We start from the raw sequence: 14,170 nt of genomic DNA, 5'->3' as shown, positions 1-14,170 counted from the left end.
ACGAAGGTGCTCACACGAGGGCACGGGTGGGATCTTTGTGGGAACTCGCAGTCTGACCTCTGGAGCTTCTTCCTTCTCCGTCTCATGTCCAATCACAGCACCTTCCCCCTCCGGTCCTTTGACATTATGGGGGGGCGGGGGGACAGCAAGCGAAGGGGTGATGAGCTCAGGATGTTTGCATGGGATGGAGGCGGGGGTGGGGGGAGCAGGGGGTGGGGGGGAGAAGCAGGGAGTCTTTCACAGTCAGTCAGTGATTCGATCTCAATGTGTCCTAAGACTGGCAGCCCGGAAGCTTTCCACGACTGCCCCAGTCCCTTACGACAAAGATTAAAAAAAAAAAATTTAATGTTCCTGATTCTCTTGTGTGATTCCAGTCACTAGAAGGAGGTTGCAGGCCATGAACTGCACGCTCAGCACGTTGCTCATCTGTCCGGTGTACACGCCCACGAGTTCGCCCGAGGAGCCGTCCGCGGGTGCACTGCAGTGCGTGTTCCTGATGTCCCAGACGCGCACGGAATTGTCCATGGACGCGGACGCGATCAGGCTGCTGTCCGGGCTGAAGGTGAGGCTGGTGATATTGTCCGTGTGGCCCCTCAGTTCTTTATAAAGGGTCCCAGAGGCCAAGTCCCATAGCTTCAGCCGCTGGTCCTCGCCGGCTGACGCCAAGTACTTACCATTGGGAGAGAAGGCAAGAGAGAGCACGGGGCCACGGTGGCCCGTGAAGAGCCTCACTGAGTTGCCCTGCTGAGCGCTCCACAGCCGGACAGTCTTGTCGGTCGAGCCCGTGGCTAAGTAGTTTGAATTAGGGTGGAATTTGACACAGTCCACATCTGCCAGGTGTCCGGCATATATTCTCAGCGGGTACGTCCGATCAAATGACCACAGCCTTGCGGTGCGGTCATGGGACCCGCTGGCAAAGTACAGGCTATACGGGCTAATGTCCAGGTCCCACACGGGGTAGGCATGTCCTTGGTACAACACAGTGTTGGTGAAACTGCCGAGGTCCCAGTACCTAATGGACATGTCTTCAGAACAAGAGAGCAACCCTGAGCTGTCTGCAAGGAACCTGGTGCTGTATACTGGTCCACAGTGTCCCCGGAGGATCTTCATCTCTGTGCCCGCATTGCCATCCTCATCATCCTGGGGACAGTGGGGGGAGGGGCGGGTGGCAGAGAGACACACAAGGGAAACATGTTTAGTGGTCTGCCATGAAAACCGAACAGTCCAGCAAAAAGAAAAAGAAAGAAAGAAAAAATAAAAAGCCACTACTTGAGAAATAGCCTCTGCCCAGTAGATGACAGTGGTCTCGTCCTTAAAGGCGACCCCAGGAAAACAACTCACAATTGCACAATGAAACACAAAGTCTCGTGCAACTTACAAATTGTCTTCCTCAAGTCCATCTTGTAGCTAAGACTCCATCAAAGTAAAGGTACACAAATGCCAAGCTATCATTACACGGTAACGACTGTGGACCTTACTGTCAGGCTGGGCGGAACAGGTTTCCAAGGCTGCTTCAAAGATCGCCCACGGTCACTTCCACTGTTAATCCTGACAGACATCATTTGGAAAGATTTACTGCTGAGTTTACATTAAGTTCTCAGATTCTTTTATTCTGTGGGCCTGTCTTCATCTGGTTTTAGCTGCTTTCTAAGCCACATTGCTGTCTGTTTCGACTCCACTAAGAAAATTTCTGGCACGTTCATTACTCCCATGAGTGGGGTCAGTGATGAAGGTAGACATGGTCTCATTTTAAAATTTACATGAAACTGTTGTAGGAGGTTAGCCGAAATAAAGCCTGGACGTATCAGAACAAACAGCAGACCAGAAAGGTGCAGCTATCAGTAAGCAACACTCATACCTTGTGACCAGGCATAAACTGCCAGTGTCCAAAAAGAAATAAAGATGAAGTTTTAAAACTCTGACTTTCTGGAGGGTCTCAAACATTTTCCCAAGCGAGGCATGGGTTCAGAATGGCTTTAAAAAAGCCGAGTGACTCATGGGATTCTTGGAACTAAATTCCCACGTGTGGGGACAGACAAGAAGACAACCACTCGTGGTACCGAGGGAGGGAGTTCCCCTTCCTCACCCTCTTCCCCACAAGGACAGTATCTCTGTTCAAAATCCGTTTTCCCTTCATTCCCTCACAGACAAGCTCCTTAACACTACAGCTGTCTCTACCCAAGAATTCACAAATGAAAATGGGTTTTCATTAAATGCCAGAAGAAGGAGGAGTAAGAAGAGTCCTGAACCAATAGGCTTTGTTAGCTGAGATATAAATACGTCTGTGGGCCTTAAGTTCCTGTACAGGAAAATGCATCTTTTAAACTTCCATTTGAAAACTATTAAATTCAAAATAAAACAAACGCCTTCAATGTGTACAGATTTCAGAAAAAGTTAAGAGAAAATAAACACTGATGTCCATGAATATTCAAAATGGCTATTCCAGACACTCAACATTAAAAATACATAAGCGTTTCGGAGCTTAACGTTCTACCGCGTGTTACCAAGAATATTAGTAATTTTCCTTTCAAAAGAGGTTACGACAACACTTCAAAATTTCAAGGATGACTCACTGCTGTACACTAGGAAGTTTATATAAAAACTGTGGGAACAAAAAACGACCCCAGATGAATTACACCGAGACCCTTTGGAAGTGAGTGGTGGATTAAAGGGCATGTTACCATCTCTGGGGCTTAAGTGGTCTTCCTTTGGAGCAGGAAGTTAGGGAAGCAGGTCTTCAGCTCCTTAGTGGGGACCTCAACAGCATGCTCAGAGACGGGACGAGGAGGGTGCACCAGGAGTCAAGCTGGCACTTCCCAGGGGTCTTGATGACTGCCTCGAGCACACGGACAAGTGGACTCTATGGACCAGGAGATGGGGAAACCAGAGCATTCATGCTGGCTATCGCTATCAGCTCTTTGCCAGGACCAGCTTAAAATAACCCAGCCACATTTTCTTCTGTGGCTCAACCCAGTCCCACAAGGGCCTCAGCACAGAGCTAAAACTCTGAACAAGCAGCTGATTCACACATGCCCAGCTCCAGATTCTCTTTCCTTCCTTCCATGCTCACAGGGCAAAACCCCAAATTCCCTACAACTGACTGAACACCCTCGAGTAATGGGCCTGCATCCCAAACACGAATTTTTAATTTGTCAAGTATATTCGTGTCATGATAAATCATACTATGTACATTATACAACATGCACAAAGAAGTTTAAAAATAATAAGAAAAGTAAGTATAAAAAGACTTCCAAAGCTTATCTTCTGTACCCCTGTGCCATAGTTTGCTAAGCCCTGCTTTATACTATGGAGGCCCTAAAAATCTCACACTTGTTACAGATGTCTGCTCCTGGACTAGGGGGTTCAGAGTGCCTCAGCTCAGCTCCAGGGTACTTTTTGGGGTCTGAAATGTAGCCTTGGGCTGTTCTCCCAACATTAGCTTCCAATGGAACTGAAAGAAATTAAATCTGGCTGGGCTTGGGGCTGGGTTAAAACTTGGAAGCAAGTGGGGGGTTGCTCTCTCCGGGAAGGATGATGGTGGCCTGAACTAGAAAAGGCGGCTACTGACTAGCTGAGCTGAACATGTGCTGTAAGTGTAAAACACACCAGATTTCCAAGACTGAGGACAAAAAAGGAGAATGTAACAGATTTCATTAATAATCTTTTAATATTGCTTACACGTTGAAATAATATTTTGGCCATACTGGATTGAATAAAATACATTGTTAAAATTAATTGACTATTTCTTTTTACTTTTTCCATGTGGCTACTAGAAAAATCAAAGTTACAAACATGGCTCACATTATATTCCTCTAGGCCAGCACAGACCTACATGACCGTTTTATATACAAATCACAGAACTGAATATTATACAACACTGACTTCTTTACTTTTGAAACTTAAAGACTGCTGGATTGGGGGAAGGCTCACTAGCCAGTACATGAACCCAATACTGGTGCTGCAGTGCTGGCCTAGGAGGGTGGGAGGCGGGCAGTGATGAGGGTGACCATGTACACATACCTGAAACGAAGAGCAAATCCTTGATTTGGTATCTGTGGTTTTGCCATGTTGCTCACATATTAAAAATACATAGTTACCAATCAACGATGGTAAAAGTTGGACTTCATTTCCAACTCCATTTAGTGTGGAACAGAGGACGGAGGGTCTCAGACAGGATGGGGGCTACTGGTCCTAGCAGGAGGAGGGGCACTGCTATGCCAATTAATAGCATTTCAAAGGTTAATCTAGAAATATTTTTAAGTTGCAGATATCAGAAGCTATATGGCAGTGCTGTAGATCCAGTTTTATTTGGCTTAATAAAAAATTTTATGCCCTCATAGAAGCTTTTGATTACTGTTTTTGACTTTCTAAAATGGAGATATAATTCATGTACTATAAAATTCACTCTTTTAGGAAGTATAATTCAATGGCTTTTAGTATACTCACAGAGTTATGCAACTATCACCAATTCTCTACTACAGAACATTTTCATCACCTGAAAAAAGAACCTTTTACCCATTAGTCACTGCCTATTTCCCTGTCCCCAGCCCCTGGCCACCATCAATCTGCTTTCTGTTTCTATGGATATGCCTATTCTGGATATTTCCTAGAAATGGAACCATATAGCATGAGGGCCTTTGTGGCTGGCTTCTTTTACTTAGTTAGCACAATGTTTACAAGGCTCATCCACAACACAGCATGTCTCATGTGGATGCACTCCTTTCTATGGCAGAACAATATTCTATTGCACGGATATATCCCATTTTGTTTATCTCTTAATCAGCTGGCTGACACTTAGGCTGCTCCCACTTTTTGGCAATTATGAATAATGATGTTATGAGCATTCATGTACAAGTTTTTGTGGGGACTTATGTTTTCAATTACTTTGGGTAGATACCTAGAAATGGAATCCATAGGTCTGGTCAATATTTTAAATACCCACTAGTAAAACATTTATCCACTAATTTATGCGGCCGCTATTCCTTCAGGAAGATTAAGGTAGAGGTTGCAAACTGGCTTTTTAGTTGGGTTTTCATGAGGTTTCATACTTCCTACCATCTCTCTGATCCAGGGAGCTTTAAATGTTGACAGTTACCTGCTTGGATTCTACAGGTATGTGAATTTGTGACCTCTGCACTGAGAGTTTCTATTTTAATTGTGAATTCTATAAGGAAAACAAAAAGTCCATATTCTCATTGAAGAAATATTAAAAACTAACTACCAGAACTGATTTGTACCTTGCTTTTCCTCAAAATGTTCCTTATCGGGAACAACAACCACACCCCCCCACCCTCCCACCAAAAAAACCCCGAATCAAAAAACCCAAAGAACACCCCCCAAAACCAAAAACCACCCCCCCCCCCCCCGAACCCCATCAACAACAAAAACTTTTGTAAACTGCTATGACAAAATGGGTGGGGGATGTAGAAATCCCAAACAGGAAACTCCTAGACAACATGAGAAGATCGCAACTTTAGTTCTAAAATGAAACAAAAGTTTGTTCACAAGGAAAGCAGTACATTTATACTGTAGCAGAATCTACAGTACTTTCAATGTGGACAACTGGGACTACATCAGGAAGATACTTAAACAAAGTATCTTCTTTTGGAGTGGAACAGCACCTCCCACCAGAGCTCTTGTCTCCCCCATCTGGGCACTCTCTTCCTGCTCCACTCCCCTAGCTCAGGCCATCATAATCCCGAGTACAGCCTGTGCCGAGCTGCTCCCTATGTAAGCCCTCCCAACTCTAGCCTGCTTGAATTTCTCTCACTTCCTGGAATCCATCATGTTATTCTTTACTTCTGGGTCTTCAAATGCATACCTTCCAAAGTCTGGAAATCTTCACAGAGTAAGTCACAGAGCTAATTTTCAGTGGTAGACAGGGTAGATAGAATCTTAAACTTTTTTTTTTTAGTCTAATGTTCTTTCCCTCTTTGTATCTACCTTTCTGTCTTTGCTATCTTCCTTTATATTAATTTGTAATGCTGAGAATAATCTCCAAACACAGTGTCAGTGGAATAAAGTCAGTGGAAAAATATTTTTCCTTGTATTTACAGAAAGTTGTAAATGAATGATGTCAGTGTCCTTCAGTCGTATGTGAAGAACGCTCAACAGGCTAGAATTGTCTCCTAGGAAAACAAATTTTAAAACTCAAATATATGTGCAATAAAAAAATTATGGAGAGTACTAAAAAATCCTAGAAATCAAAGTGTGTACATTGGAATGTAGGCCTTTTACTCATCACAACAAACTCCTCTAATTATATTGTCAGAGTCGCAAGAAACAAAATTCAAGGACCATGCTACTGGAAGGTGACTAAGAAAACAAGAATGGGAAAAAAGGGCTTATTTTGTGCATCTAATATTCTTGGTATCCTGGTCACCTGTGGAAATTAACTTGAATGTTGGTTTTTTGTTTGTTTTGTTTTGTTTTGACTCCTTAATTTCTCTACCCCGTGCAAATAATTTTCCATTGAAAGTAACCTGAGGCAGAGCTACCTGAATTTCAGTGGTGAGATGACAAAAATATTCTCGCTCTCAGCTTTCGTGGGGCCACTTGCAGGGGAAGTTAACTCTGTGAAGTTCAATTTTCTCTCTCTTTGTGCAACTCTGTGACCTGAAACGCAGGCCACTCAGCCTGACCTTTTCAGTAACCACCCCAAATCATTACACTGACTGATGGATAAAATAGCAACTACACTTCCTGTGCACTTTTCAAAATGGGGCTGGGGAACACCCTGGAGCACATGAAGCTAGAGGACGTGCCCTGGCCTCAGGCCGGTAGCACCCCGTGCTGGTGAGGGTAAGAGCAACCAGTGTTCTCGTTACCGCTGATGAGACTGGCAAGTGACAATATTCATCACAATTTAAAATGCAGATCCTCTGACCCAGTAATGCTACTTCTAATTGTTTATATTTGCATAAATGTACACACACACACCACACACACACACACACACACACACACACACTTAGTGTAAATCTTAATATTAGCTAAAGGTCTTTAATTAGGCTTAGCAGTGTTATCCATATTCAGACAGTAATAAAGACTGACCAATCATTAATAATGTTCCGTTAATGTCGTTAAACATAGTTTTCATCTCTTCCAAGGTTAGGCATGAGCAGGAATTCAGCGGTTACAGGTTACATGGGAATTAGTCTGGCCTTAGCTATACGATGGAGGAAATAATGCAGTCCATTCTCCACAAGAGCTGTCATGTTTGGTAAGAATTCTAAGCAAATTAGTAAGGCAGGTGTAGGGAAGAAAAATGATATTCATACCTCCTCCTCCAGAATGTCACAAGCCAAGTGGATGCGGGACACGTCTACTGGATGGGGTTCTGATTTTAACTTCTTGGATCGTAAACTCCACAGTTTTATACAGGAGTTGTCAAACCCCGCAGCAAGCAGCTTGCTATCTGGGGAGATTTCTGCAGTGTTCAACAGCTGCTCTGTGTTATAGAAGGCATAGAAACAGATGGTGGTGAGGGAGGGAGGGCCATCCTTGACGCGCTTAATGCTCTCCTGCAAGACCTCCAGGGCAGCCTCATTCTGTAGGATAGGGGCAGGCATGTCGGTGGGCTCGAGGCCGCTGCCCTCACTCCGAGAGGAGCTGCCGCTGGCGTAGAGCTGGTAATCTGTTCTCTTGGCGGGCTGCACGTCAAGATGGATATGTAAGGTGAGGACTTTGCACAGGGCGGTGTTGTTGTCACTTTGGAGGTAGCGGATAAGGTAGTCGTAGCTGTCTTCCTGGAGACGGACCACGTACTTGTTATCTAGGAATGCTCGAAGCTTGAAGTTAGACAGGATGTCCTGGATGGTTTGAGTGGTCTGTAGCTGCTCAATGACATCCTTCTGGCTAGCGTTCTGCAGAAACATTCCGTGGAAGCGGCTGTAAAAACTTTCCACTGTGCTCTTCGGACTATTCTGGACCAGGTTGAGATGGAGGTAGACAAAGAGAGGATAGAGGAGAGGCATCACTTCGTGGCTATGCTGGGAATCAGAATCTATAACGGAAAAAAGTGAGGGCTTTATCATCGGTATAATTTCAAAGAATAATGTGGCCCTCCTGGGGAGCCCACCATCACACAACACATTCTGGTCAGTACTGCTGATTGAAAGAGAAGCCCAACATAAAATTATGGAAACTCAAAGTCCAAGCCTTTTGACCGAAGAAGGAAGAGCAGGGACTCTGAAGTCCAGCAAACCGGGCCCGGAAGTTGGCCACAAATCGGGAATTCGATGCCCAGAGAGGGCAAGTGACTTGCCTAAGTTCTCCCAACACTTCACGGCTTGTCCCCAGGTCTTCAAGGTTCACGGTTTCTCCCCAACACATTAGTGTTTCTCAGATTGGGAGGCACAGACCTCTGAGGGTCCGTAGTTATATTCTTGGGAGACTGTGAGTTCTTCACAGAAACTTTTTGGTTGGATAATTTCTAAAAACAATGGACAAAGGCATATTCATAATTATTCGGCTGGCCATGAAGCAAGGACTGACATACGATTTTAGTGCTCTATTTTGTTTTGTGATTACTTTTGGCCCCCATCATCCAACAGGATTAGCAGAGTACTTATTTTAGTGAGTTCATGGACATGCCTAGCTACCCAGGCTGGCACGCCCTAACACTAAGATGACAACACTCACCCAAAACCATTCCATATCTGCCAGTGTAATCATTTTGATTAGGTTGGCTAAAAAGTAAAACTACTCTTCTGCAGTGATAATTACAAATGAGACATATTCATGTCATTAAGACTAAGCCATTTACTGATTTAAGACTTGAACACCACGTGACTACGTGACTGAGGATGTTCCCAAGTGTCCAGCTTTAGCTGCCACAGGCGAGTGAGAAAAGCACAGAGGTGTATGTGACGCCCAAGTATGTGAGGGCGGGGGGAGCTGTGATGGCACAGAGGTCCAGCAGCCACTCCACCAGAGGCCAGCAGGGGCAGCAGGACTGACGCAGGGCATAAGCGCCTTGGGAAGCTGAAGACAGACTAGGCTGTGTCACAGCCATCGGGACTGCCTCCATGACCCTGGGGAGCAGCAGGCGAGTTCTGGCAAAATCTATCCATTATATTCACTTGCTGTTAATTTGAACTTTATTGCTTTTGTGGTTTTGCTTCGGTTTCATACAGAAATACAGTAACCATAAAAATTTTATATCTTGCGTAACATTTGTGCATATTTAAATAAATTAATATCAAAATGCTTTAAGTCAGCACTTAGTACTTCTGCTAGCATTTTTTTTTTTTTTCCTTCATGAAAAAGAATCCATCTATGGCTCAAAATCAGGAACATTACATTAGGGAACCTTGCCTCCCCAATTTGATGATGAATGACCCCAGCATGCCCTCTCTGCCTAATACCCTACTTCACTTAATCGCAGGTGAATTAATTGCATAATATGTGTATTTTAGAATAAATGTGTCCCTACTCAAAGACATATTTAGAAAATGAACTTAAATTACAATGATGATTCCAATAAACTTAAGACTGTTACCTGGCCACTTTGGGCTCCTCATGTCTTTAATAGGCCAAGAAGGGAGTTACGGTGCTGGCTGGGGTGACTGATCCTGACTACCAAGGGGACACTGGACTGCTAGTCCAGTAAGGTAGCAGGTAAGGCAGAGTATGTCTGCACTAAAGGAGATCCCCCAGGGCATCTCTTTGTATCATTCTGCCCTGTGGTTAAGGTTACTGGAAAGCTATAAAAATCGAATCCAGGTAGGACCAGTAACGGCCTAAGACTCTTCAGAAATGAGATTTAGGAAAAAAAGGAAAAGAAAGAAAGAAAGAAATGAGGTTTCATCCTATCCAGGTCATCCTATCCAGTAAAGAACCAGGACCAGCTGAGGTGTTTGCTGAAGGCAAAGAAAATGCAGAATGGGTAGTGGAAGAAAGTAGTTAAATACCAGCTATGAAGTATGTGACTAGTTACAGAAACTAAGACTAATTATTTAAGTTACCCTCCCTATTTTATTATGAATATGTGTGTGTATATATTTACACATATCTTTGTTTCCTTCCTTCTTTGTTCCCTTATCAGGTACATAAGTTACCCTTACTTTGTTTCAGAGTACTTAAGTTCTGTTAATGCTACACCATATTATTTGAGTTACAGGACATCAAGGAGAAGAGTAAATCACCTCAGGACTTTGCTTTCTCTTCTGGGGAAGGGATTCATGCATTTTTGGTTGTATCCAGGAGAGCTATACAATGTTAGGTGGATTAAAGACCTTGTTAATTGTTATCTGGAGATTAAGTATGGTTTAAGGGGATAGAGATGGGTACCAAATTGAACTGGGGGTAGACTTAGGGGTGGTTAATTCTGTGTCATCTTGGCTGGGCCACAGTGCCCAGATACTTGGTTAAAACATTATCTAAATGCTTCTGTGAAGGTATTTTTTAGGTGAGATTAAGGTAAATCAGCAGACTTTGAGGAAAGCAGATTACCCTCCATAATGTGGATGAGCCTTGTCCAATCAGCTGAAGGCCTTCTGAGAACAAAGGCCGACGTCCCCAGAAGAGGGAATTCTGCCAGCAGGTTGACTTTGGGTTTGAACTGCAGCTCTTCCCTGGGTCTCCAGGCTGCCTTCCTGTCTTGCAGATTTTGGACTTGCTAGTTTCCATAAGTACATGAGCAAATTCCTTAAAATATATCTTTCTGTTTACACATCTTATTGGTTCTGTTTCTATGGCGGATCCTGATTAATTCAGATTTTGGTATTTCCTTAAATGCTAAAATTCTTTGGAAGACCTTTGGAAAAAATTTTTCCCCAAAATACTAATGAAAAAAACCAAAAACCCCAAAACTCAACCCTTACAAATTACACAATGAAGGACTATTTGCAATTCCTTAAAATCTTAGTTTTAGGGTTCTTTTTCAAAATATGAGGCATTTTAGTTTAATAAGTCTAGGGAAAAAAAAACCCCAAAACAAAAAAAAGCAACCCAGCCACCAAGAGATAGGGCTGCATTACTTTAAACTTACTGTAATTCACTGCTGTTTCAGCTCAGTTTCAAAATTGTTTAATTGTTCTCTCTTGTCTGAAGAGAACAGCATATCAGGTATAAAATAAAATTTTGATCAACATATTCATGATGTGGAACAAAGACTCACATAAGGCTTAATTCTCATTTTTAATCTCATTTCCTTGAAACCGTAACATGTTTTATATTTTACTGAAAGGTATTTGCTTGAAATACTTTTTTTTCTGATTTCAAAAGTAAAATGTCCTCTGAAAAGTGCGCCTTTCCTTCCTTCTATCCATCTATAGCCACCGGCTATGTAACAAACTTCTACTTAGTGCCACACTCTGCTGGTGGTGTAAGAGGAAGTTTTTCACAGAATTTGTAGAAATTAGTAGTGAAAAGGACACTACGTTAAATGGAAACCAAGCTTGTCAGTTCTTGTTCTCCTGCCTGTCTCTGTAGGGTTGACCCCACTAACCCCACACCCCTGTCTTTTGTTCTGAAACGTCACACTACCCAGCTCAACTCTTTACCTCCCTCCCTTTTGGGCCCCTCTTCCTCCTCTCATCCCTCAAATACTCACTTCGTTTCAAGGATGAACACTGAGCGTGTGCTTCCTGTGATCCAGACACCTGACAACTATTGTAGTGTCTAAGGGTCACAGACTCACACCCAGCTTGATTCCAAAGTCTATGCTCTTCCTACTATGCCTCCTGAAGAAAAGGGCCCAGAGCAACAGGTGAGCTCACAGAATCTCTCACCCACAGAAAACTTACAGAGGAAAGACAAACTTAAGGTACTACAGCCTGAGATACTCTTATTTTCCTCGTATCTTCCTTTGAGATAATTATATCCTAAAACTGGCATTTGTGCCTCCATGAAGCTGATACTGAGTTCTTCATCACAAGATACATCTTTCTCTTAAATACTAACCTCCAATTTCCTACTGCAAGTGATACAGTAGGAGACCGCCATCATAATGATGTAAAAAACAACCTGATTTATTTCTGCTCAATGTAGCTTAAGCCCCCATTTGTCACAGAGCCCGAGTTATCCTCAACTCTTCCCCTGTAATCCTGAGCCGTGGAGAGTCTATCTTGGGAATTTTAAGTATGCAGTCAAGACCTGGCTTTCCACGGGCACAGCACTGCTGAGCTGTGGTCCTTTCCAGCTCGCTTTTCCAGTACTGCAGTGGACTTTGGGCCGACCTCCTAGTCATCCCACTGCTTTCAGACTTGTCTCCTAGGCCTGATGGTCAGATCGCTCCTCAACCTGGCTCCGGTGTGGCTGCTTTATCTCCGATAAGAAAACCCCATTCTCAACAAGGTGTTTCCTTCGCTGCTCCTGCACAAAGAATCTCTGCCTTTTTGCTCACGTCTTTCCACACACCCCGAATCTTCCTACTTCTCTTCCCCAGTTTACTGAAATCCAACCCAAACACTGACTTAAATTCCACCTCCTCCTGAAACTCAGTAGGGCCTTCTCTGATACTCCATCCAAACCATGTTCTCCTCTCATTCCACAGTTCCTCTCGTACAAACTTCAGCACTGATCTCATCCTGGCCCGTGAAAACTCTTCCACCGTATTTGAACTTTATTTAAAAACTTTTACTTCTAGCCTTCTTAGATTGCTCCCTATTTAGATTAATGACTGTATCTTACACTTTATCTTGGTGCTCAGGAAATTCTTGTTCATTTGACTTGCCTGACTGCTCTTCAGAGGCCTGAGGATAGGGAAAAATAATCCAGGAAAAGCAGTCTGTAAAAACACAAAAACAGGGCAACCTTTTCGGGTCCCCTCCCTCCTCGGGAGCTTTGGGCTATCACTTTGTTATCACTTAATAAACCTTGCTAAAAAATAAATTAATAAATAAATTAAAAAAAAAAACGAATAAAAAACCCGACAAAATATTTATTTACCCCTCTAAATAATCTGGGCCCACTGGATTAAAGAATTATAGCAGACAACTTCCTCAGTTTTGAAACAAGACAAAGGAGAAGGTTAATAGATTACCATTCATTGAAATTTGAAGTTTTGAGGGGAGGAAATTAGGAGAGAAGACTAAAGAAAGTACCACATATTAGGAAAAAACCGGCATCATCAGACACAAGGAGTCAACAGCTATTCTACAATAAGAGTTTTACTAAATATTCAAGAAAAATGGCAAGAACCCAAAGAAATAAAAATTTTTTAAAAGATTTTTAAAAAATTTATTTTAAAGATAGCGTGAGTGAAAGAGAGAGCATGAGCAGGGACAGGGGCAGAGACAAAGGGAGAAGCAGACTCCCTGTGGAGCAGGAAGCCCAACACAGGGCTGGATCCCAGGACCTGAGATCATGACCTGAGCTGAAGGCATACGCTTAACCCACTGAGCCATCCAGGTGCCCCCCTTAAGAAATAAATTTAAGCAGAAAACTGCACCAGGATAAATCACATTAGTGATCAATTAAATGTATTAATCCTTCATTGTGAAAAGTAATCACAGTTCTGTAATAAATTATTCCAACGAGTCTATTTTATAACTACTATGCTTCACGGATTAAAAAATATAAGGGGCACCTGGGTGGCTCTGTGGGTTAAGCCTCTGCCTTCGGCTCAGGTCATGATCTTAGGGTCCTGGGATCGAGCCCCGCATTGGGCTCTCTGCTCAGCAGGGAGCCTGCTTCCACCCCTTTCTCTGCCTACCTGTGATCTCTCTCTGTCAAATAAATAAATAAAATCTTTAAAAAAAAATAAAAAAAATAAACAAAAACTGGTATGTCACTACAGTTATGGGTGTCATTCGTAATGAAAGTCAGTCATGCCTATGACAAGAGCCAACTTATGGCATGAGTACATGGAGGGCATCACTACTATGATACACGAGCTTTATGCGTCTGTCCGTTTCCCTCATTAGGCAGCAGGCTCCGCATCAATATGCTCTATTGCAACATCTAGCCCAGCAAACAGTCAGTGCCTGACATAAACACCGGCGGAGTGAATGAAAGAGAAAGGGTGAGAGAAGCCAGGCATTCCTTCTTAAACCGGCTTCCTCAACTCTAGCATGCAGAGAAGAATCGATCATGGGGAAATGAACATAGTTATATTTTAAAAACAGAGTAAAATGGCTTCCTAAAGATTTCTAAAGATCTAAAGATAAAAATTTTAAAATAAAACTGTCTAAAGCCTCAAACACCAATGCCAGTGATTACATAA

At 43.0% G+C, this 14,170-nt stretch overlaps 1 protein-coding gene across 3 annotated transcripts in view; it reads right to left on the bottom strand.

Moving 5' to 3' along the window:
- Positions 1-210: 210 nt before the first annotated feature.
- The window catches only part of LOC111160532 (TATA-box binding protein associated factor 5 like), a 28,373-nt gene continuing 14,413 nt past the window's right edge, over positions 211-14,170 (bottom strand). For 2 of the 3 annotated variants that reach the window (XM_022523699.1, XM_022523698.1), the window contains exons 4-5: positions 7,281-8,005; positions 211-1,140 (exon numbers count right to left, since the gene is read on the bottom strand). In XM_022523699.1, the coding sequence (XP_022379407.1) occupies positions 343-1,140; positions 7,281-8,005 (1,523 nt within the window). In that variant the 3' untranslated portion in view covers positions 211-342. The remainder of the gene's footprint in view (positions 1,141-7,280; positions 8,006-14,170) is intronic. The other variant, XM_022523700.1, reaches the window with a different exon arrangement.

This window comes from Enhydra lutris, unplaced genomic scaffold (assembly GCF_002288905.1).
Source record: "Enhydra lutris kenyoni isolate GAN:26980312 unplaced genomic scaffold, ASM228890v2 scaffoldscaffold76, whole genome shotgun sequence".
NCBI classification, from domain to species: Eukaryota; Metazoa; Chordata; class Mammalia; order Carnivora; family Mustelidae; genus Enhydra; species Enhydra lutris.
The sequence above is the reverse complement of the archived record's forward strand: the minus strand, read 5'-3'. Positions and strand labels throughout refer to the sequence as shown.